Source organism: Moschus berezovskii, chromosome 15, assembly GCF_049115385.1.
Source record: "Moschus berezovskii isolate FMDL1 chromosome 15, NW_MosBer_1.0, whole genome shotgun sequence".
Classification (NCBI taxonomy): domain Eukaryota; kingdom Metazoa; phylum Chordata; class Mammalia; order Artiodactyla; family Moschidae; genus Moschus; species Moschus berezovskii.
The window spans coordinates 72,487,047-72,509,689 of NC_142474.1; the positions used below are offsets into that span (position 1 = coordinate 72,487,047).

At 41.0% G+C, this 22,643-nt stretch overlaps 1 protein-coding gene across 1 annotated transcript in view; it reads right to left on the minus strand.

Annotated features, from left to right (window-relative positions):
- Positions 1-22,643, minus strand: part of TAF3 (TATA-box binding protein associated factor 3) — a 120,753-nt gene that overhangs the window by 27,834 nt on the left and 70,276 nt on the right. The window contains exon 3 of the mRNA XM_055427275.2: positions 5,504-7,332. Within this exon, the coding sequence (XP_055283250.2) occupies positions 5,504-7,332 (1,829 nt within the window). The remainder of the gene's footprint in view (positions 1-5,503; positions 7,333-22,643) is intronic.

The following is a 22,643-nucleotide window of genomic DNA, read 5'->3' on the forward strand; positions in this document are numbered from 1 at the left end:
ATCTTCACCATGCTCCTTCCCTGACCCTAACGAAGTCTTCTTTGCTTGCTGGGTCCTCTCTCTTGTCACTCGACACTGACTTCACTCACATTCATGGATTCAATCGTAAAAGTTTTCACTATGTCATGTCTTCAAAATCATCCTCTCTATACCAGCACTGACTGGAAGTAACACCAGAATATAATGCTGTCTACTGGACATTTTCAACTAAATACTCTGTAAAGATTTCACCACATCTAAATCTTTTCAGTTTCCCCACAAAAACCTGCTCCTCTAAATGGTCTCACTTTTACTCGATTCTTAATCCAGTAGTTTTCTTGAGGCTTCGGGGACCAAAGGTCACTGGGGTGGGGGCAGAGAGAGACTCAAGGAAAAACCTCTGAATTCACTTTCTCTGATTCTTTGAACACAGAGGTCTGTACCTAACACAAACCTGAGAACCAATGGTCTAGCCTGCTTTGTAAACTACTAAGGTTTCTATATTTTTCTCACCATTCTGTTTTACCTCTGGGAAAATAAGTATGTCCCAAGCAAACAAACATTTTTAAAACACTTAATGCTTGCCAGGCATCATTACATCTGGTTATTTTTCAGATGTTCTAATTCAGGTTCTTTAACAAACAGGTGGGGTAGGTATTATGGTTTCCATTTTACAGACAGAATGATCATACATGAAGCAACCATTTTTCTTTTCTGTTTCCTTTTCCTTTTCTGTTTTAAGGTCACAAAAATGGCAAAACTAGGACTGAATACAGTTTTTTTTTTTTTAATTCAGAGAATGAAAAATTATATAAAGTTCCTAAATTTCAATTCTAAAATATTTTAGGGTCTCACACATACACTCATAAGTGATGCTAGTATTAGAAGTAATATTCCATATTCCTTTAACCCACAATACTATTATTGAAACCCCTTAAGCTTTATTAAGAAAATAAAGCTGTTTGCCCTATCTTTTAAAAAATCTTCTTTAGTATCACTATGCTTCTCACTTTCCTCGGGTCCATTCCTATTACCACACTGCACAATAATTCCAACTTACCTGCACGGCACTTCACCAAGCGTGTCCCATACACACAATCCCACGTGATTTCCGTAACTCTCTAGGGTAAGTGTGGAAGGAATTATTACTCACATGTAACTGAGGGCTCAGAAGGATTGAGTGGTTTGGCCAGAGTTACAAAGTTAGTAAGTAAATGACTGAAATTCAGTTCTCTGCCCCCAAATTCATCCTCTGTTTCACCACACTATTTGTGACTCTTTGCCACATATTTTGGGACTTTTTTTTCTGGTAATGCTGACATCCTACACGGAACTATTCAGTTTCTTTGTCAATGTCTTTTATGATGAGCAACATGTACTTGTGAGATGGCTAGGGTAGACTGTAAAATACAGTTTTTTCTCCTATGGAAAACTAATTAGCTTATATGGAAACAGAGATGAATGTTGGCCTCACCTCCATTCAACTGAACTTGCTGGCTTTTTGAGGCTGACTGCAATGACTTGGCAGGATAAAAAGAATCAAGGCATGGTCTTTTTACAACCTACTATTTTTAAAAAAGTTAAATGATACAATATGTGAAAGCAAAAGGAAACAAAAATGCAGAGCTATTTTAAGAGTCGGATTAAAAATGGTATAAATGTGCCCTGAGGACAAGAGATATTTAGCAAAACTGCTGAATTAATGAACGACTCAGAACCTGTTACCTCGGCTCAAAGTTTTCCCTGTAATTAGGGTGACTACCCCATCCATAAAGAGCTTTGACAGCAAAAGCAGGAGCTGTTATTTACACCATGTAACAGGTGTAAACTGGATTGTCCCAGGCAAGCCAGGACATATGGCAACCCTACTGAAAAACAGTTACTTTCATTTCATTCTTAAAGAGGTTAAAGCAGATTTAACTGGAAGATAAAGCTCAAGCAAGCCTAGAAAAAGACTAATAAGGATGCTAACAATGTCGACAGAGGAAGCACACTTTCTAAATAAAAATTTCTCTCCAGACTTTTGTTCACACTGACTTTATCTGAGCGGCCGCCCAGATAAAAACACAGGGACGTTTCCTACAATCATGCAATGACTTCTCATGTGCCCATCCCGTGGCAATCAACACACTGGATGACAATGGCTTCGATTTCTTGAACAGCAAGACTGACGCCATCTTTTAAGGGCATGAAGCCAAAATCCAGGGGAAAGAGGAGCTTGTAAGGGTTAAAATAAAAGAAGAGTACTTTAGAGTGATGCTGAGAATTGGGGCGCGTGGAAGAGCATTTACAGTGGATTACTAAGCTTCCCAATTCACTAAAGAAGCAAAGTCCAGTAATATAAGACTCCTTTGTAGCTAACTAAAAATACATTGTCAGTGGATTTGTCCAGTTTTATGTATAAGCAATACTTCTTTCACCTGAACTAATACTAGTAGTCATATAAGCCCCTTATTGCCATGTGCTGCATTTTTTTTGCTAATCTTCAAGGATTTAGCTTCTTTGCCACATACCTCAGGGCACCAACTGATAAAGCTCTAACTCTCCATTTTTCCAGGACACCAGCAGTGCGGCCTTGCAAAAAATGAAAATCGCTCAAGAGATTTAAAGGGGAAATTTATTTTTAAAATCCTGACTTGAAGCAAAGAGGTGGATTTTTAAAAAGCTTATCTATAAAGAATCAGTTTAAATTTAAATTCTATCTTGGAACTCTTTCATGCATTCCAGCTTTAAAGTTTATCTTCTGACAGGGACTTTCTGCAAAGGTAATGGGCAGCTTTGTCAATATAATCTGGCCAAGTTTTTACTTTCTATTTTTTTAATGTTAAACTTCTTTCATTAAACACACACACACACACACACACCCCTATATATGTGTGCCACTGGCAGCAAGTTCAGCCAGCACCGGTTCAGATATCTATCTATGCTAATATATAAGAAAAGACCCCGAAATAGTATGTGGAAAGCTGAATTTAATAACCTAAAATTTTAGATGATCAACTATGTCAACTGGTAACCATTCTGCTGTCTTTCTTAACAATGAAGGTCTTTACATTATTTCCATTCAGAAACATAGTCTAGCTAACACTGATAAACTGTTTAAAATATTAAACAGATGGTCAGAAGATCTACGGTTGTGGTTAGGTATATAAAAAGCGGGATCCAGTGGGGACAATGAAACAGGATTCAGGCTCTCAGTAATCGTGCCTCCATAGCCTTGAGCGTGGGCTTCAGGAAGCACCTATAAACTCAAACAGACTCATTTAACATGAAGTTACTAATTTATTTGTGGAACAGACAGTTATAAGAAACAGGAAGGGAATATTCCCCCCTTCTTACTGAGGTTAGATTTTATTTACTGAAAGCCCCTCATTTCACTAGTTTGTCATGAAAGCTGATGCAAACATGATGGAAATGAGTCAACAGTCTCCTTACACCAGAATGGAAAGACGCCAGGGACCTTCTGTCAAGAGGCGTGAACCGGGGAGACCACTCTTCAACCCCTCAGTCTGATATGTGCGTAGAAGTAAGATAACGAGAGTACAGTGAGCGCAGCAGGCTGCCCGGGAACGTGGTGAGGACAGCACCCACTGGCACCCACGTTGCCCAGGTGCCCAAGCTCATAGGCTGGAAAGGTCAGGGTGGGAACTCGGGCTTAACTCCAAAGACAGCAACGTTTATTAATTTTAAGGCCCTGATGGCTGATTTTGATAAGTTTTTATCTTTAAAAACTGCTCCATAACCATCAAAACTGATACAAGTACCTGATTACCTCTGTTAGATGAAATATGTGTGGCTTGTAACTGAGCCTCCAACCACGATGGTCTGAGGAACTGGTCCTTCCCAAAGGCAGGGGTCGTTTTGCCAGGTAACCTGACGCGCTTTACTCAAGTCACAGTGGCCACTGAAACCCCACCATAGACTTTTCAGGCCTGAGATGGTGATGAAAGCAACCGTACTCTTGATCTGCTAAGGGCTGCTCTGCCAAGTTACTACATACCTAATGGACAAGCAGCTAACTGCTGTAAACATTTCAAAATGGGAAGTCAAGTTTGTGTGTAAAGGACCTGGTTCTTGCTGGCTGTGACCTCAATCCTGGACAAGTTGCTCAGGCTGTTTATCATCCATAAACATAAACATCCATAAACATGAGACATGTTTATGTCTTATCCATAAATGTTGATAACAATACCCACCGGACCCATGTCACATGGATGTCAGGGGAGAAACTAAGGCACGTGGAAGTGCTTTAAAATCTTCCAGGTACCATGGAAAAATAATGCAATAATAAAGCAATGTCAAAAATGGCCAAAAAAAAATTGGATTTCTGTGTCTTGTTAACCTGTTCATGTTCAGTTATTAATTTCAGAATTTCCACTCTGCTTCTTTATATTTTAGAATAATAGCCAAGGGGAACAGAGAAAGAATAAAATTAGGCAGGAAAATGTGAGATTATCCTGGTTAGCTCATCAGCTAAACTAATTTTCCCAGTTAAGTCTGAAATGAATAATCAGTGCAAAAGTATGGATTATGGAGCTCATGTAGGTCAAATACAGCATACTTTACCATGTGGGAAATATTACTGGGTATGATTTTGCAGCCAACCTCAAAGAGGGATGCTCCCAGAGGGCAGGGAGAGGATCTTTGAGGGTCTGCAATGTATGGCAGCAGGAATACTTGGACACTTTTTAAGCAAGTTTAAAAGAAATTGTCTAATCAACCAGTCAAGCACTGTAATGCAAAGAATGGTGGGGGAGAGCAAAGCTATCAAGGCAGAGGTCACACCCTGTGCCACAGGGCTCCAGGTCCTTCCTACTACAAACTGCAGGATGTGACAATACATTGATTTCTTAGACTGTGTTCTATGGAAGCCTGAGCTATTTACATGGAGAATATTCAGCATTAGTTTCTCCCCACTAACCAGGCTATAAGATGAGCTAGATACTCAAGAGACGTGTCCTCATCTTATCAGAGCAGAAAACAGAAGGATAAGCCATGTTACAGAAAGTAGAAGACAGACAGGCATGATACGTCCTGCAGTTTGTAGCAGGAAGGACCTCGAGCCCTGTGGCACCTTGCCGTCCTCTTAGGAGGGCAGGGCCATGGTTTCACCCGCTCTGAGAAAACACGGTGCTGCCTTTTCCAGGCATCTACTATTTGGGTACAGATTGGTATGCAGCAGACTTGATAATTACAAAAAAAGAAAATACTATTTACAATTGAAAAGATTACGGATCTTTTTAAACTAGCCAGAGATTAGTGTGGCTAACAGAGATATGACAGCCTGTGGATCAGATTCCTCTCAAACTATGAATTTTGAACGTTTTCTGGTGTATGGCGGGGCAGGGCAGGGGAGGGGGAAGGCTGATGACAGGTTTATGGGTTTGAGAATTAAAATTAAATTTTGTAAACACATTACAGACCAGCTTCCAGTTAAGCCGCGGGTGATTTACACCCGGAACAGGCCCCACCTGCGCGCTCCACCAGGACAGGGCTCAAAGGGGGCCGGAGGTAGAGTGCTTACTTTCTCGTGCTTGTGCCTCTCCTTCTCCTTCTCCCTCTTCTCTCTCTCGCGCCTCTCTTTCTCCCTCTCCTTCTCCTTCTTCTCTTTCTCCTTCTCCTTCTCTTTCTTTTTCTTCTTCTCCTTTTTGTCCTTCTTCCTCTCCTTCTCCTTGGGCTTCTCCTTCTCCTCGAAGAGTTTCTCGGGGAGCACGGGCGTCAGCGAGGGCAGCACGGCCGTGATGCGCATGGCGGCGGCGGGGCTGAACAGGGGCAGCGCCACGTCCTTGGGGGGCAGGACCAGCGGGGCCGGGGCGGCCTTCAGCTTCTCCTCGCGGCCCTTCTCTTTCGCTTTCTCTTTGTCCCGCTTCTCTCTGTCCTTTTTGCCCTTTTCTCGGTCTTTTTTCTTGTCTTTGTGCTTCTCCTTTTCCTTCCGCACAATCCCATCTTTCAACCTGGCTTTTGGATCCACATCTTCAAACTCTCTTATCTTAAACTTGTAGGGATCGGCCTCTTCGTCTTTGAGAAAGTCCTTCCAGGGATACTTGGCTTCCTTGCTGGCCTCCCTGTCTTTCTCCTTCTCCTTCCCTTTCTCCTTCTCTTTGCTTTTCTCCTTGCTTTTGTCCCGGTCCCTCTCCCTATCTCGCTGCTTCTCTTTCTTCTTCATCTTCGTCTTCAGTTCCTTTTTCAACTTCTTTTTGACGTCCAGGGAGGCCGGCGGTTTGGGTTTCTCCTCATACACCTTGTGCGAGGGCTCGGGGGTGGGAGGAGAGACCGAAGGGGAGGAAATGTAAGGGAAGCTGGGGGGCATGCTGGGAGGGGTCCCCATCTTGGCCTTCCGAACCACCTCGTCGATGGACGCGTCCATTGTCCATGAATTGTCCGAACTTGAAGTTCCACCTGAAAGAGGCAGAGGGGTGGACCCGGACTTGGGGAAATTATTGGAGGAGGTGGAGGCTTTGGGGGTAGCAGATTCTGAACCTGAAATTCTCTTAGGGCTGGTAAAAATATCTCCTTCTGATTCGGACCCAGAAGAGAACTCGAAAGGATCGGGCTCGCGTTCTGCGCAAGCCCGTGCGATCACGGCATCGATGGAGTCGTCGATGGTCTTGTCGGTAACGACAGCCTTTCTGATCTGACTCTCACTGTTCAGTCTCCCAGGATCAGGCAGTGTCTGTAACTGTTTCACCTGGATAGTCTCTTTACTGATTTTCTCACTTATTGTGGCTGAAGGAGTCCTGTTGGGTGTGTCAGGTCTGACAGGTACTTGGGGAATGTGAGTCATGACCTTGGGGCTCTTGGGGCTCTTGGGGCTCTTGGAACGTCCAGGAGATTTCTTTTCTTTGGATATGGTTTTTGGAGACCGAATAGGACTTCCGACCATGGCTGGTGACGGAATCATTTTGGGTGATTTCGTCTTTTGTCCTGGAGAACTGGTTTTAGTCTTTGTTTTGGGTGTAAACGACTTTGCTTCCAATGGTTTTGCGGTTGGCATCTGTGATTTTGCCACCGGAGCTAACATTGGCGGCTCTGGTGACGGAGGAGCTGGGTCCGTGCTGTCCTGGGTGTGGACGGGGGACAGCATGGGAGGGATCTTCTGGGGGTTCAGCGAGCTGAGCGGCTCTCGAGCCTCCAGTAACACCACGTCCAGGGCATCCCCCTTGGTGCTCAGCAGGCGTGGCCGCTTCATCGCGGGCATTTCTTCAGCTTCGGGACTGTCCAGAGGCCTCTTACCCAAGAAGTTCTCATCATTAATAACCTCCTCCTCCTCGAGCTCGTCGTCTTCTTCCAAGGGGACCTGCATGGCTTCCGCTGATGTGCCTCCATCGGTGGGCACCTGCTCCTCTTCTTCTTCTGGGGAAGGAAGAAAAAAGGAGTGTTATCAGAATATATATATTTAAAAAATACCCTAAGGAAAAAAAAACAATGCTTCAAACATGAGTTCTAGGAAAGAAAGGAAATTATTGGCAGTTAGAGAATAGAGTGGTTAAGTTTTCTAGGACCTTCCTAACACACATGCTGTCTTTGAGGAGGGGCAACCAGCAATGGGAGACGCACGAACTGTTTTCCTTTTGAGCAACGTGGCCCTAAGTGCAGGATCTGAAGTCTGCTAAGGATTCCTTTTGCCGTCTGCTTCCTTAATTCTCTTCCTAACTTGACTAAGTACTGCCTTGCTCTTTTTCTCTTCCTCTTGTGTGCATGCACACACCCCCCTCTAAAAACCAAGAGACAGGTTAGCATGTAAACTACTAACCTCAGAAATGACAGAAAAGAATACTTTTTTAATAGTTCATACGCTACTTCTTTTCCCGTCTGCTGACTTAAGGACAGCCATTTTGAGAAGTTGTGTGCTGACATGGAAGACACTAGGCTTGGCCTTAGAAGTTTCCACAGGCGTTCAGGCGTTGCAGAGCAATGGGCCCGAGGCAGTCTCTCAGCCTCTTGGAGGCTATTTTCTGACCTCTCAAAAAGGGCTAACGTTACCTGCCCTGCCAACCTGACCAAGCTGTCATGGGGTTAGATTCTTTCCTTCTGCACATATTAACTAAGCATCTACCATGCACGATATGATAAAGGCTGAAAGGGCTGGTGGAGGAAGTCAGGAATAAACCACGACCTAAAAGACCTTACAGTTCAGCAGGAGACACCATGTAGGTGGACTGCATGTAGACAGTGATCAGGACCATAAGACAAAGCCTCATAGCAGCTAAAATGAGAAACAGATTACCTCCATGTCAAAGATCTGACGAATGAGGTAGTGTTTTGGATATTTGGAGACTGGGAATGGATAAGTACAGGATGAAGGAACAGATGATGCAGAGATGGGGGGGGGGGCATAAGGAAATGGTATAAGAACCTCAGAAAGTATTAGAAAAATTTATGATGGCTGCTTACATTTAAGTGAAAAAATTTTCTTAACATAATGCTTGATTCAAAGTGGGTCTCCAAAGCTAGAGAGGTTCATTCCAGTTCTGTTATTTTAATGTTTAATTTTCATTTTTTTATTTCAAATCCCTATTAACTTGTATGCATCTAGAAGCTTTGTGTAGTTTAGAGGAATATAAATGAATTATAAAAATACTTAAAAACACACATGCTTCTTTTTATTAATTTAATTTACAAATATTTTATGCTTAAAGATTTTATAAGAAAGCTTCAATGGTGGCATCAAAATTAATCAAAATGGAAGAGGGAATTTTGCTGGAAGAGAAAGACTTAAGCTTCAATAAGAACAGGAAAAGTGTGAAAATATTTATAACAGTTTTCTGAATTAGAAACAGATACACAACAGAGAGTGCAATTGCACGCAAGGCATAAAGCATAACAATGAATGAATACCTGTAAAACCACCACCCAGCTTCAAGAAGACAACCCTAGCAGCGCCACCGAGACACCCCTTGGGTACTTTCTGATGGATGCTCTCCTTTCTCCACTCCACCCCATTCCAGGTAACTCCTCTTCTTTTTACTGTCCTTCCCTTGTTTCCTGTACAGTTTTACCACATTTGTATGCAGTGACTTGTTTTTGAGCTTTATGTAAGTGGTATCATACTATAATATCTTTCAGCTTTTTTTCCCCCCAACATTATGTTTCTGGGCATCTCCTATGTCCATGCAGGTAGCTGTAGTCAGTTCATTTTCACTGTTGCAAAAATGTACCATGCTTATTTATCCATTCTCCTGGTATTGAAAGTTTTCCACTTGAGCAAATATATTTTATTTTTAAAATATTACAAAGTGCAAACAAATGAATACAACTGATCTAGCTTATGCTTGTTCAAACACAGACTTAATTGATGATTCTGTATAATTAGTATCTGGTTTTCTATTACATGAGTTATTTTAATTCTGTGGTCTAAGAGTCTGGAATAAGATAAATCTGTAATAACTAATGAATGGTTTATTCTCTACTGTCACCCAAACCCCCTCTTGCAGATTAATTTCAGCTTGATTACAGGTAAATTGCAATGAAGTACTCATTGTGTATATGTGTATAATGAGCACAATTCACAAAAAATCTGGAAAATACCCTAAAAGTGGTTTTTAGCATTTTCCTACACTTATCCATGAAAACAGCTTTATTATAAAATAGCATATGGTTAACAGAAGTTTAATATTACAAGATACCTGATCTTTTGACATGTTACTACACAAAGGTATAAAAAAAATAGTATAAAAAAATTGAGTCACAACTCTTTCTAATTTAACACAAATACAGATACAAGAACAGAAGCTGTGCTCCAGAGTCAAACAGGTGCTGTTACTTGATGTGAGAAGTATTTTAAAGATTTTTTTATTTCCAGAGGACTAAGAACTCACTTTCTACTGTTTAAAAATGTTTAGAGGGACTCTTATGTATCCATGTGACAAACAAATATTTGGGGGAAAAAAAACAGTTCAAGGAAAACTACTGTGACATTTAAAATAAGTTCTTTTTGACTTCTCAGTGCTTCAGGTCCTTGATCCAGAAGATGGGGACACCCTACTATTGCTTATCTTGTGAGGACAGTGAAAAGTAATTGTTAACTACAGTTGGGTAAGTATTCAAACCACTAAATAATAACAATGAACAATAATAGAGATATACCTTTTAAAATTGACTTTACAATCCTTTTGAGAAGATTTAAAAAGAAAGCAAAAAAACAGCTCTCCTCACTATAATCTCTCTAAGACCACATAACAGGGCAAGTCCGGAGTTAGCATCTACAGGTCAAGTGGACAATCACTGCAGTCATCTGCCCTAATAACTCTATCCTACAGTGAGAGCGGTCTGGAGCTGTTGGGGAGACCCTGGAAGGATAACAGGAATTTTACTCAAGGAGGCTAGTTCTGCGGAAGTGTTACGGTCATGCTGCCAAAGGTAGGACAAGAAATCATTTACAAAACTGGTGTTTCCCTTCCTGCTTATGCTAAGATTTGCTAAAGGTAACAGTGATGACTTTTGATCTGATTATTCTTTGTGAGAGCGTTTACTCAAAATGCTGATATGTGTTATAATTGACTACTAGTACTGTCATTCATCAAAGACTACCATAAATTATGATGTAAGTCCTTTACTTCTAAGAGGAAAAAAAGGCCATAAAAAAATGACATATGAAGAACAACATAGAAACCAGGGTAGGAACCCCTATTTTTTTTTTAATGTTAAATTACTGGGAGAGATTCATGTCCACTACCAAGAACCTTACTCTTCATATAAATTCACTAAAATGTATGAACACTATAATCTAATCTAAGTAAAAACCTGACATATTAAGAAGTAACTTATTCTGTCAAACGTTGTCCATATATAACAATACTTTTTCATTAGTCAAAAAGGGAACAATAGGCAATAATATGAGTGATTCAGCACAAATTTATCTGCACAGTTAGAAATATCATTTAAAATATATTTAATTGGTAGCAGAATATTACAACACGCAGAAAAAGACGGAGTTAGAGATAATCTCTCTTTAAACAATCAATGATCTCAAGTCAACATCTGATTGTGAAAATTTTTCAACTTGAAATAATTTCAAACTGATGGAAAAGTTCTAAGTGTTACAAATTACTCACAAATAGATTTTACCCATATTTACCAAATCAATATTTTGCTAATGCAGAACAACTGTCAGATTCTTTTAATGATATGGAAGAAAACAGATGGATCTATATTGATGTGCACTGTTTTAAAAATTCCACAGATATTAAGAGAAGTCGGGGAGATACTACAAACACCACTCCAACTTCCTTCATTGATGACACAAATAAATAATCCACACTTCCTACATTTCCCAGGGGAGTGACAAGCAAAACCTGCTTCTTCACCAAACTTCTCTGCGGCCGCCTTTTGGGTCTAACACATGCAAGTATACCTGCCCCCCAGGTGGCTCAGTGGTAAAGAACCCGCCTGCCAATGCAGGAGATCAGGGTTCAATTCCTGGTTTGGGAAGATGCCCTGGTAGTAGGGTATGATTGATTACCCACTTCAGTATTCTTGCCTGGGAAATTCCATGGACAGAGGAGGCTGGCAGGCTACAATCCACAGAATCATAAGAGCCTGACATGACTGAATGACTAACACACTTCTAAGTTATTAAAAATATTGATTCAGAATACCTTGTTTTTTTTTAAGAAAAATCTTTTAAACCAGAATAATAAATGCCTTTAAAGACATACTATAATTTTAAAAACTGATGGATGTTAGGAAATTGTTTGCATGGGCATGAAAGGTTTTTATCTCATTAACTATACAGAGGCGTGATCTCAAGCAGAAAATATACTTGTGCTTCTGAACTTTATAAGGACAATAAAATGCTACCTGTACATCTCACCAAAAACTAAATGTACTTAAAACTAGATTTGTTGTAATTTTTTAGAAATGTACATGCAGAAATTAATTTCTAGCAGCAATGACACAAACTTTCCCACTGTCTAATTAATAAATTAATAGCAGAGTGAAGCTGTTTTCATAATAGATATGAAAAGATGCCTTTAAACTGGACGCTTTTCAGAAAACGTATTTCTATGTGTTAGGCATGTCTATTACAACCAGCTGGAGTGACTCACCACTACTTACGCTCTTTCATTCACTCCTCACTCACCACTCATTTATTCGTTCACCTTCCAAGTGCCTTGTGAACACCAGGAGAGAAAGCACCACGTTAGGTCCTAGGAACACACAGTCAAATGAGACGTGACTTCCTGTCCTGAAGAAGCCATCACATGTGTGGCCATTGATTCAAGTGCCGTGGCAGGCACTGGCATACGGTACACAAGCTGTCACATCCAGGGACGTGGGAACAGAAACCCCAAGGTCCACCAGAGAGGAAGCCTGATGGAAACTGCCCCTGCCTGTTTCCAGAGCCACAACTTGACCTAGCACAGCCCACTGACTTTCTCAGACCTGAGTCTCCCCACCTGCAAAATATAAGATTGACATCTGACTCCTGCTTCGAAGAACTGAAGATTTCTAATATTACGGCCATCTCCACGTGCAGGGGGGTGCTCTACAAGGCAGGACAGAGCCCTTTCTGCCCCTAAATATCTCTCTGATCACACGCCTCAGAGCTTGGCATTCTGACCACTTGATCCACGTCTTGGATAAGGGCTGTATTTTTTAAAATGCTGCTGCCAGAATATTTTTAAGGCTGTAAATCTGACAAATGATTGAGTCTATGCTACTTTTTGAGGTAAGGAGACTCTGAATAAGTGAAAGTTCAGTGAAGCGATTTGATGGAATGCTGAGGATGGAGAGGGTCTGGTACGGAGGGTGCCCTGAGGAGGGCCAGGCTCTAGCGGGATGCCATGGGGCAAGGACAAAGACCTTGGGCAGCTGGAGAATGACAGGCAGACACGGGACACCTTGGAAATGCAGGAAGAGCAGCAGCATTAAAAACACCCAGTCCAGCCAACATTTTCTCTCAGTTCCAAATGAGGCCAAAAAAATTTTTGCATCCCATCTGTCTCTTCATAAGATACTTTAAAAATTGTCCTGTCTATAACATGACTGAAATTAGACCCTTTGAAACACAGCTCAACATGTATGAGTGGGTAGGTATTTTCAAAAACAAGCTATTTACCTGAAAAAGAAATGAAATTACTAGCAAAGACAAGACAATTAGGCCATGACAATTCATACAGTACAACCAATCAATAACACAATAAATTAATAGCAGAGTGAAGCTGATGCATTACAAATCCCTATATGTACACTGACCTGCAGAAAAGCACTTTTTTCACTAACATTTGGCGCAATAAAAAACTAAAATGCTATATAAGCAGGCCAACCTGAAATGACACCTGGTATTATAAATGGCCTAATCTATATGTTAATAGTGCTGTATCACATAACTGCAGCGAGGCCAAGATAACAGTATGACTTTGGGGTTTCTATGGCTACACCCTGGGCGAGCGCGCCTGAGAGGGCTGGCTGCTGACACCACACGGGCGCTGTGAGTGCTTCTTCTGGGTTATTTATGATATGATTTATGATAACAACAACATCTCCTATTTTCTCTCCTCCTCAGATACAATAAATTGCTATCGTTAATCACCCTTCTTGGTGCAACTATGATTATAACAGCATAATAGGGCCTAGCTATGGTAATATTGTGGATTTTTTTTTTTGAAAGAAATAAATACAAGGAGATCTCTTCAGACAACGTCAATATCTCTAATATTTTAATCATCTGCCTTTAAGTCTTTCAGAATAAATTCTATTACAACTAAGATTCCACATCCCAGGATGTAAGCCTTTCATGCAGATCAAATCCATGATCGAGCCCCACACATTCACAAGTCACTCCCACCAGGACATTCTTCTACTCAAGACAGTAAGACTACGCACAGGGTATGGAATCCTTTCCGAGACAGATGATGGCAGTTGTTGCTCTCCTGTAGCAATGAGGCTAATCTTACTGCTGATTCTCCATCCCCAGAGCTAGTCAAACAAGGCAAATCAGCCAGTAGTCTATCAGAAGGGAAAAGACAGAGAATAGAAACTCTGCCATCATGTAGACATGTGTGACTTGCCTTTGCCCACCACTGGTGGTGTGGTTGCTTAGTCTTTCTGAATTTCTGTTTCCTTTCTTGCCCACTCCAGGCAACAGTCAGCACTGCCTCTTTGGCTTCTGAGTATCAGAGGGATCCCTTCCTCCCTGCCCCAATGCCCTTTCTATGGGTGACTCTAGGTCTCGGCAGGAGGTGGAGCCTACTTGATCTGGGTGGCTGTATGACTTGCTCTGGCTGATGAATCAGAGTTGGCAACAGTAACACAAGCAGAGGACTGAAAACCACTTGCAGACTGGGGCTTGTCCTCCTGCTGCTCCTGGGAGACCTGCAAACCCCTAGTGCGAATGAGCCTGGGTTAGACTCTGGGAGGTGAGAAATGCATTGCTCAGAGCCCCAGTCACACCCGTCAGACATACAAGGGAGGCCATCGATCACCAGCTGATGGCAAAAGTATATCCAGGCCCAGCAGAAGAACCGCACTGCTGAGCCAACCCCAAATGCCAACTCGCAGGATTATGAGTGAGTAAACAGTTGCAATTTTAAGCCACTAATCTCTGAGGTAGCTTGCCACAGAGCAACATGTTAACTATGTGTTCACACGAACAGTAGATTTGTGTGATCTGTGGTGGTTATGTTCTTCAAAGGGGCTGCAAATACTAAATCAGTGAAAACTGAACCACTGTTCCCAGAGGAAATACAAGGCCAGGTTCCTCAGAGGCTCTGGTCACATTTCTGACAGCAGATCAATATGTAATCTTGCTTCATGTGTGTTTCTGTCTAAAGGCATCTCATTTAATATATATGTGGATTCACTCACAGTGAGCTCACTGCCAACAGCTCTGTAACCATGACTGCATGGAGCTGCTCTGTTCTCACCATATAGCACATCACAGCCCTCTTGCATGTGGGAACGCCAGCCAGCATCCTGCCTGGGGGCCACTTTGGAGAGCAGAATCACCAACAAGCCAAAAACGCGAGAAGCATGGCAACAAACAGACTGCGAAAGTACATCTGTTGACATTCTGAGTTGAAATAAGAAGGCAGGGTGTCGCCATGTGTGGACTCAGTTAGAAACGTGCACAACCCAAATGTCCTGCCAGCCGTGCACCTGCCCATGAATGACCGGAAAAACAGTGGTGGTGGAGGTGAACACAGGAGGGCAGTAGGGTAAGGAGAGTGTCACGAGATAAAGACTATTTCATTCATTCCTTCCTTCCTTTACCCAGCAGATGTTTATTATGATCAATATACAGCAGGCCACACGGACCTAAGTAAACAAAAGACAAGGTTTCCCTTCCCAGAGACTTTACATGTTGGTAGAGTGGATAGGCAACTAATAAGTATAAACAATATTTCATAGTGATTAAGTGCTCAGAAGTTCATAAAACAGGATCACATGTCTGGGGAGGGAAAGGTCTATTTTAGACAGAACATTCACTGAGGAAGTGACATATTGGCTGAGACCAGATTCCTGAGAAAATAACAATTTCCTAGCCCACTCAGGGGGAAATATGTTAAAGGACTAGTCAGATTTAACACAACCACACTCAATAGAAAATGAATTATTATATGAAATTACACACATGTAAAAAGTCACTGAGCTTGCATATCAGCACTGCTTTCCCAGTTTACACAGTGAAGCACACAGACACGTGCCAGAGGCCAACATACTTAAAGAAAGTGGATCAAGAAAGGACGTTTATCCTTGGGATGACACCTCACTCTACTTTGCACAGCTTGCTACCATTAAAATAAAGTAAAAAATAACAACTACATTTAAGCAGTTGATGATTGATGCTATGCTTTTACATTGCGCAGGCTTCTAGGTGTGGAGTATATGTGCTTTCAACCAAACCTTTATTCTAATGCAGGGTTGTCCTTGTGCTCTAAATGACCTTGACAAAATTCTGGAAGAAATATCCCAAGACCTGGGGCTCTGAAGCTATTTTAGAATTAGCTCTGAATAATTGTCCCACAATATGAGTTTCTTGATTAATTGCTTCAGATAAGGTCTCCTTTTCGTCGCCGGCCTCCAGTGGCTCCCTCTAGTTCCCATAATCACTTTTGTCTCATTCTTCTGAACCCTGGAAGGCCAAGAGAAAAATCAGAGATACACCAATTCCATTACTCGAGAATTAGCTAAGAGATAACCCTTTGTATTCCATTACTGACCATTATTTGAGTAATTATTCAGTAACTACCATACGTCTGAAAGATGCACTAATTGTTTTCTGAGGCTCACTGCTGCTCTGCACCAGACAAATTGTGAATGTCATGTTCTTTAACCCCAGAAATCTACATTTGGGTCACAGGAGAAAAATGGCTAGTAACTTGGACTGGATTTCCTTTTTCTTGGATTTCTTTCACTACCTGAAAAAGAAAAGCTGAAACAAGAACAATTAGTCTGCTGAAGGTCTTACTGACTAAATAGAAAATTAGGACTCTATTTTTGACCAGATTTCTGTCTTGCAAGAGTCAGATTTCTGCATAATTTAGACAGAAAATTGGCAGGGGATGGCTGTTCCATCTAGTTTCAGCAAAATTAGTATTCAGCCACCTGAATTTTTGGCAGCATTCCAGTATATTTATCCAAAGCAATAAGTAGACAGAGAACAAATGAAAATTAACAATCATGCCTAAATAAGTTAGTTTCTCTCTTTACCTCTGTTTTCTCTCACACACATCAACATAAAAAAAAAAGTGAATAACTTTAAAAGCATATTTCATGAATGGATTCACAGTCTTGTGTTCTCCCCTTAGTATCAAATGCAGACAGAACAAGAAAATCCACCCAATTTTCAAAGTACAAAGAACGCGAGGATGGTCAACAGACTTAAATGTAGTCCTCAAAGGGGGAATGGGTCATTTTTCACTGCTTATTCTCCAAACAAAGCACATCGGTTACGTCAGCTCCTGGTTACCCTTACTAACAGATGGGAATAACAGAGACAGTGATTCCAAACTCACTAGAAACTGTTCTGGAATGCATCCTGAAGAAAGCTGAAAACCCAAAGAACTCATGTTTGCTTTCCTTTGTTTCTTCTAGAACTCTAGTAGGCACCAGGAAAAAAAACAATCAAAAAACCCAAGAGGCACAAACCATGTGTTTAATTTACCAAGCATGTACCATCTGCAAGCTTTGAGCTCAGAGAAAACTGGAAAGTGTCTGAGTTTGGCAGCTCAGAGATGCCCCCGGAAGTGAGCAGGGTGATGGGTGGCATGAAGACTGGTGGAAGGTCTGGAAGCCACGTGGAAAAGGTCAGCAAAAGGGGCGCTTCCCTTCACCAGCTTGCCATGCACCGACTACACACCAGGCCCCAAGTGCTAAGGACTGAAGTGAAATATGGGAAAGGTACAAGCTGAGAAACACATGCATCATTCAGAACAAGACAGTGTGCGATAATGAAACATAAGCAGAGTGCTAAGGCTCTCAGAAAAACAGTAAGAGCTGCACCATCCAGCGGAAAGTAAATGTGAGCGGACCAGAGGGAGGAGGGCTGCTTGGGGCAGTGGCCACCGAGGCTGCAGCCGGTGAGTCCGTGCAGAGAAGACCTGCCTGCCAGCCCCGCCTCTCCCACCTCCCACTCTCTCCACCTCTCTGAAGCCATCAGAGAGTTACTTGGAAGCCTGTATTTGTCAGACTGCGATCCAGAAGAAGAACCAGGAGGTGAGCCTGACATTTGGTTTTTGGCTCCAGGAGCCTAGAAAAGCCACAGTCCAGAGCCTGGGCACAATACGTAGCAGGCTCGTGGGACAAAAAGAACAAAACCTAACTGACACGTGGTCTCAGCAGAACCCCAAGAGCCACTGTGTTGAGAACAGACTTGGGGGGGGACGGGGGGATACAGGGGCACAGAGAAAAGCTGGGTGGCAATCGTGGTGGCCCGGGGGTGGGGGAATGACTGGGGCCTGAGTCAGGTGATGGAGACCATGACAGGTGGTCACAGTCCTGTGAGAGAAGAAAGAAGTTTCTAGAAGTGTCTTTGGAGGGGGGCAGCAAACGGAAGGGGGTGCATAATGTTTCTAAACATTTTCAGTTAGCTGCCAGGATTTGAGAATCCAGAAATGCCAAGAAAATAAAAACCTAAAGATCTAAATGTTCTGCCTTTCCAAAAACATCAGATTTAGAGCCCTACAGCCTCATCCCCATGAGGCTATAACCCACTATAACCTCATCCCCACGGGGCCACCTCACGGTCACCATACCCGAGCTTCTCTCGGGATCTCCACCTGCAGCCCCCACTGGGAAGCCTGGAACAGACTGGCCCCCAAGATAGTCTCGGTTGGCATAACCTAGGACTTGGTTAGAATCCTTGAAGTTTCCTCTAGAACCTGGTTTAACTAAAGAAAGACAAAGCTTAGGGTTTATAGGCACATCAACACAAATATCCTGTTCACATCAACACGGTCCTGTTATCTATGTGAAACAACGTAATACAAACACATAAATACACTAAAAAATGTTTCTGGCTGAAAAATAAGTGCTATAATTTTAGGCTGAAAAAAATCCCTGAACTCCCAGAGATGAGTCTTATAAATATGCCAATGAAATCCAATTAAAGCAAATGGATTAAAAATATATTTGATAATAAAATGTTTACCTTAAAGTATCTCTTCAGATAAGTAATATTTGTTGACTCACTGAACATGGGAAACCCTACAGAGAACTATAAAAGGCAATGTATGTATCACCATGGATGTCTGAGGCTGACTCCTTTTCTCTGACTCTCAAAGGGATTTCTTCCAAATCAGAATTATGAATTATAAGAACGTAACTAATAGAGCACTACAGAACTTAATAAAAATGTCAATCTGCCACCTTTTGAAATATAACTAAAGAGGAGTCATACAACACAACCCCATTTGTGAAGAAACTGACCTCAGAGCAAATGTTCCCGACTCTTTGAAGCTATACTCAATGTGATACTTTTGGGGGAAGTGACAAGATGTAATTGAAATGGACCTATTTAAAAACAAAAAAATGTTCTAAAGTTAAATGTTATTTAAGAAAGCAGGAACACAGGGCGACGTTCCTCATATACTGTTGTCTTTCTTCTTCACTGTTTACAAATATGTTCACAATCCTTCTCGATCACGAAACACCCAAGATCTCAAAAACTCAGACAACAAGCATTTCCCAGCCCCAAGAAATTCAGTCGAGCAGGGAAGACACACAAGAAAATGAGAGCTCAGGGAAGCTAGGGAACCATCAGAGTACAGAAGAGGGTGCTCAGTCCTTCGTCAAATCACTCCAAAAAAGGAGTTTTTCCCTGATTATTCCAGTTCACTACTTATTTACTCTTCAACTCTTATCCTAAGTGCCCCAACAACTTGCCTGAAATGCCCTTCGCTGGTTCCTTGTAACTTGCTCACCTCTCACTACAGAGAATCCTCTTTCTGCCCGCCCTCTAGATGAGTAAAGGCTGATCACGCTTCCTTTTTTCTGAAATTCTCTTTTGTTATATTCAGTTCAACTTCAGTTTAACAAATACTAACTTATATCTGGCAGCCTCTTTGAGAAGGCAGGGACTATCTAGTAATCCCTCTGTATCTTGTACCTCTAACTGCCCATGAAGTTTTGACAACAAAGGAAGTAAGTATTGTTGCCTGATGGTCTAGGATCAGCTGGCAAAATTAAACTGCAGGATGTACAATGTTGTCATCATCTAAGATTTGAAAACATGGGCTCTTAATCTTCCATTTTGAAGACTTCAAGTTATAATTACCATCTTATGTTTTAGAACCACCATGATAATCCATGTTCTATTTATTTATAAAGTCTTCTTGTAATTAGAAATGCGGAATAACTGAGGGTGTGCTCTGATGGTCTATGAGAACTTAGCTTGGGAGCTGAAATTCCCTGGACCCAAGCCCACAGTGAATCACAGCTTCAAGATACTTGAAGATCCACAGAAGGTCTCTCCCAGGGTGAGAAAGGGGACTCTGTTGTAAATGAACTTTAGAGTCAACAGAAACATAAACAGCATAGTGATTAAGAACAGAATTATTGGGGTTCGAGGCCCAAGTCTGCCACGGATTAGCAGCAGCACCTGACTTCTTCATGCTCTGGTTCATCATCAGTAAAATGGTAATGATAATAAAACCAACTATGAGTTACTGTGAGAAGCAAAATAAATGCAACAATTCATGATACATAATAAATGCTCGATACATTTTAACTTATATGAGTTACTAGGTGAATTAATCAAGCATAACACCTAAATTAAAAAAAAAAGAAGAAAACCAAAAACCAGCAGAAGAGCCAGGCGATGCTACTGTTAATATGTGCTGGTGATGCACACGTTAGGCTTCCATGCTATTAACATATCTGCGGTGCTACCACAGAGACACAGCTCTGGAAAGGGAAAGTTGTGGGGTTTCTAAAGATAAAGACCTCTTTCCCTGGTAGAGATATTAACATATTGCATGTGCTACAAAAATACAACCCACATATTTTCCTGAGCTAATGGTACAGTATTAAGAAAATGGATATCAGCATTACGCACATTTATAATATTACTACCTATAAAATTAATTATTCAAAATTACTTTTCTAGACGAACTTTGTTTCTTAGGGAATATGTGACCTTCACAACCCATTCAATGATGGTCAAGAATCAGTTACACATAATTCAAGTAGGTACATATTTGCCCATTTTTTTCCTTTTCTATCTACTGCTGCTGCTGCTACTGCTGCTGCTAAGTCACTTCAGTCGTGTCCGACTCTGTGTGACCCCATAGACAGAAGCCCACCAGGCTCCCCCGTCCCTGGCATTCTCCAGGCAAGAACACTGGAGTGGGTTGCCATTTCCTTCTCCAACTCCTACCTAAAAATCTTGCCTATGTAACTGTTAGCCTTTTAGGATTTCTCTTAAGCTATATCCTTTATATTTACACAGAAATTTAATTTCTTACTTGGGTTTATCATTCTGGGTGATATTTTTACAATGGGTTTATTTTTCCCTTTTCCCGTCTTTTTTTTTTTTTTGCGTCTTATTATTTTAGACCACTAAGAAATTAAGCCCAACTCTTAAATGAATATAAACAGTATTCTATACTCTTCTTATTTATTGGTAACGTATTGTTTAAATAATATAGGTTTATTATTTCAGAAAAGTAGAAAACACAGATAAGCAATGTGGAACATCAAAACAAAACAAAGCAAAACAAAATGCCACACATAATCCTAAATCCCAGAGGAACCACTTCCTTGTGTTCGTCTTAATTCACACAGTCATCCTTAACTGGAAAGGACTGAATTGATAACAATTATAGAGACTGGAAGAATGTGATCAAAAATAGAGAAGAAATTTACATCTCTCAATTAATGAAAATGAAGAGATTCTTGTAGTTCTAGTTACAGGAAGACTTGTCTCAACATAAAACATTTTCCAATCAATAAGAGATTGTGGAAGAAGGCAGTCAAAAACAAGAGAAAAAAATTTATATCTCTCAATTAATGAAAATGAAGACAATTTTGTAGTTCTAGTTACAGGAAGACCTATCTTGGTACAAAACATTTTCTAATGTTTAGAAATTAATTCCTTCTGAGTGGAATAAAATGCAGAAAGAGAAAAATCTGAAAGGCAAAAAAAAAAACAAACAAAAACCCCAAAAAGCCTCCCTTAACTATGAACTGCAGAACAAATGCAGTTTTATTAAATTCAAGTTTATAAGAATTTTGCTTATGGTAACTAAAGACTGCTTATGATAACTAAACATTTCAAACAGTGCAAACAAATGGGAAACTCTAAAAAACAATTCTCCTTTGGAGATGAAGATTTTATCATAAGCACATGCCTTCAACTACATGGTGTAACCTATTTTATAATATGCCTACTTCTCTAGAGGTCAAGCATCCAAAAAAAAAAAAAGAAAGAAAAATCCTGATTTTCTAGATTTTCCAGACAGTTCTCTGAACCTGAAAACAAAAGCTACTAAATAATAACTACCTGCCAAAAAGATTATTTGCATTTCCTGATAAGACAAAGGGAGCCAGTCTTGGGCTATTACCCAGATAACTGTGGGTAGGCAGGTCTACAAAAGCCATTAGAATGTTAGTTTTTATCTGTTCTAAGTCTCAGTTATTACCACAAAGGCAGTTCCACAGGCTTTACTTGTCTACATAGGAATTACACCAATTAGTATTCATAATGACATCCTTGAGTCAGCAGGTGAAGTATGTTTGGATGGAGTACTCCAGTATTAAGAAATTAAAACAATGCATAATACAATTTCGAAATGTCCATGATGCATTCAAATGGCATTTCTGACACAAAAGTAAAATTTCATGGAAAATTCATTTATGGAACCCCCCCTCCAAATACCTAAATTCAGGTCAAGGGTAATTCTGTTGTGTATAACTATTTTAATTAGCTCATTTGACAGCTACTGAGTGTTTCCTGTACCCTGGGTGGGCACTGTTCTAGGTGTTGGGGACCCTGTGAAGAAGTCAAGGACACACGTGGAGTCTTGACTGGCCAGGGACCCATGGGGTCACACACATGAGGAAACATGAACTTCTCTGTTCAACTTTGAGAGCCGAACACAATTCCTCCAAAGATCAATAAAGAACTACAATTCTCGGCAATTAATTATACATTTAAGAAGTTAAAATGAATCAACATAAGAGATGCTTTACCCCAAGGTTCACGGGGAGCTTGCTAGGTTGCC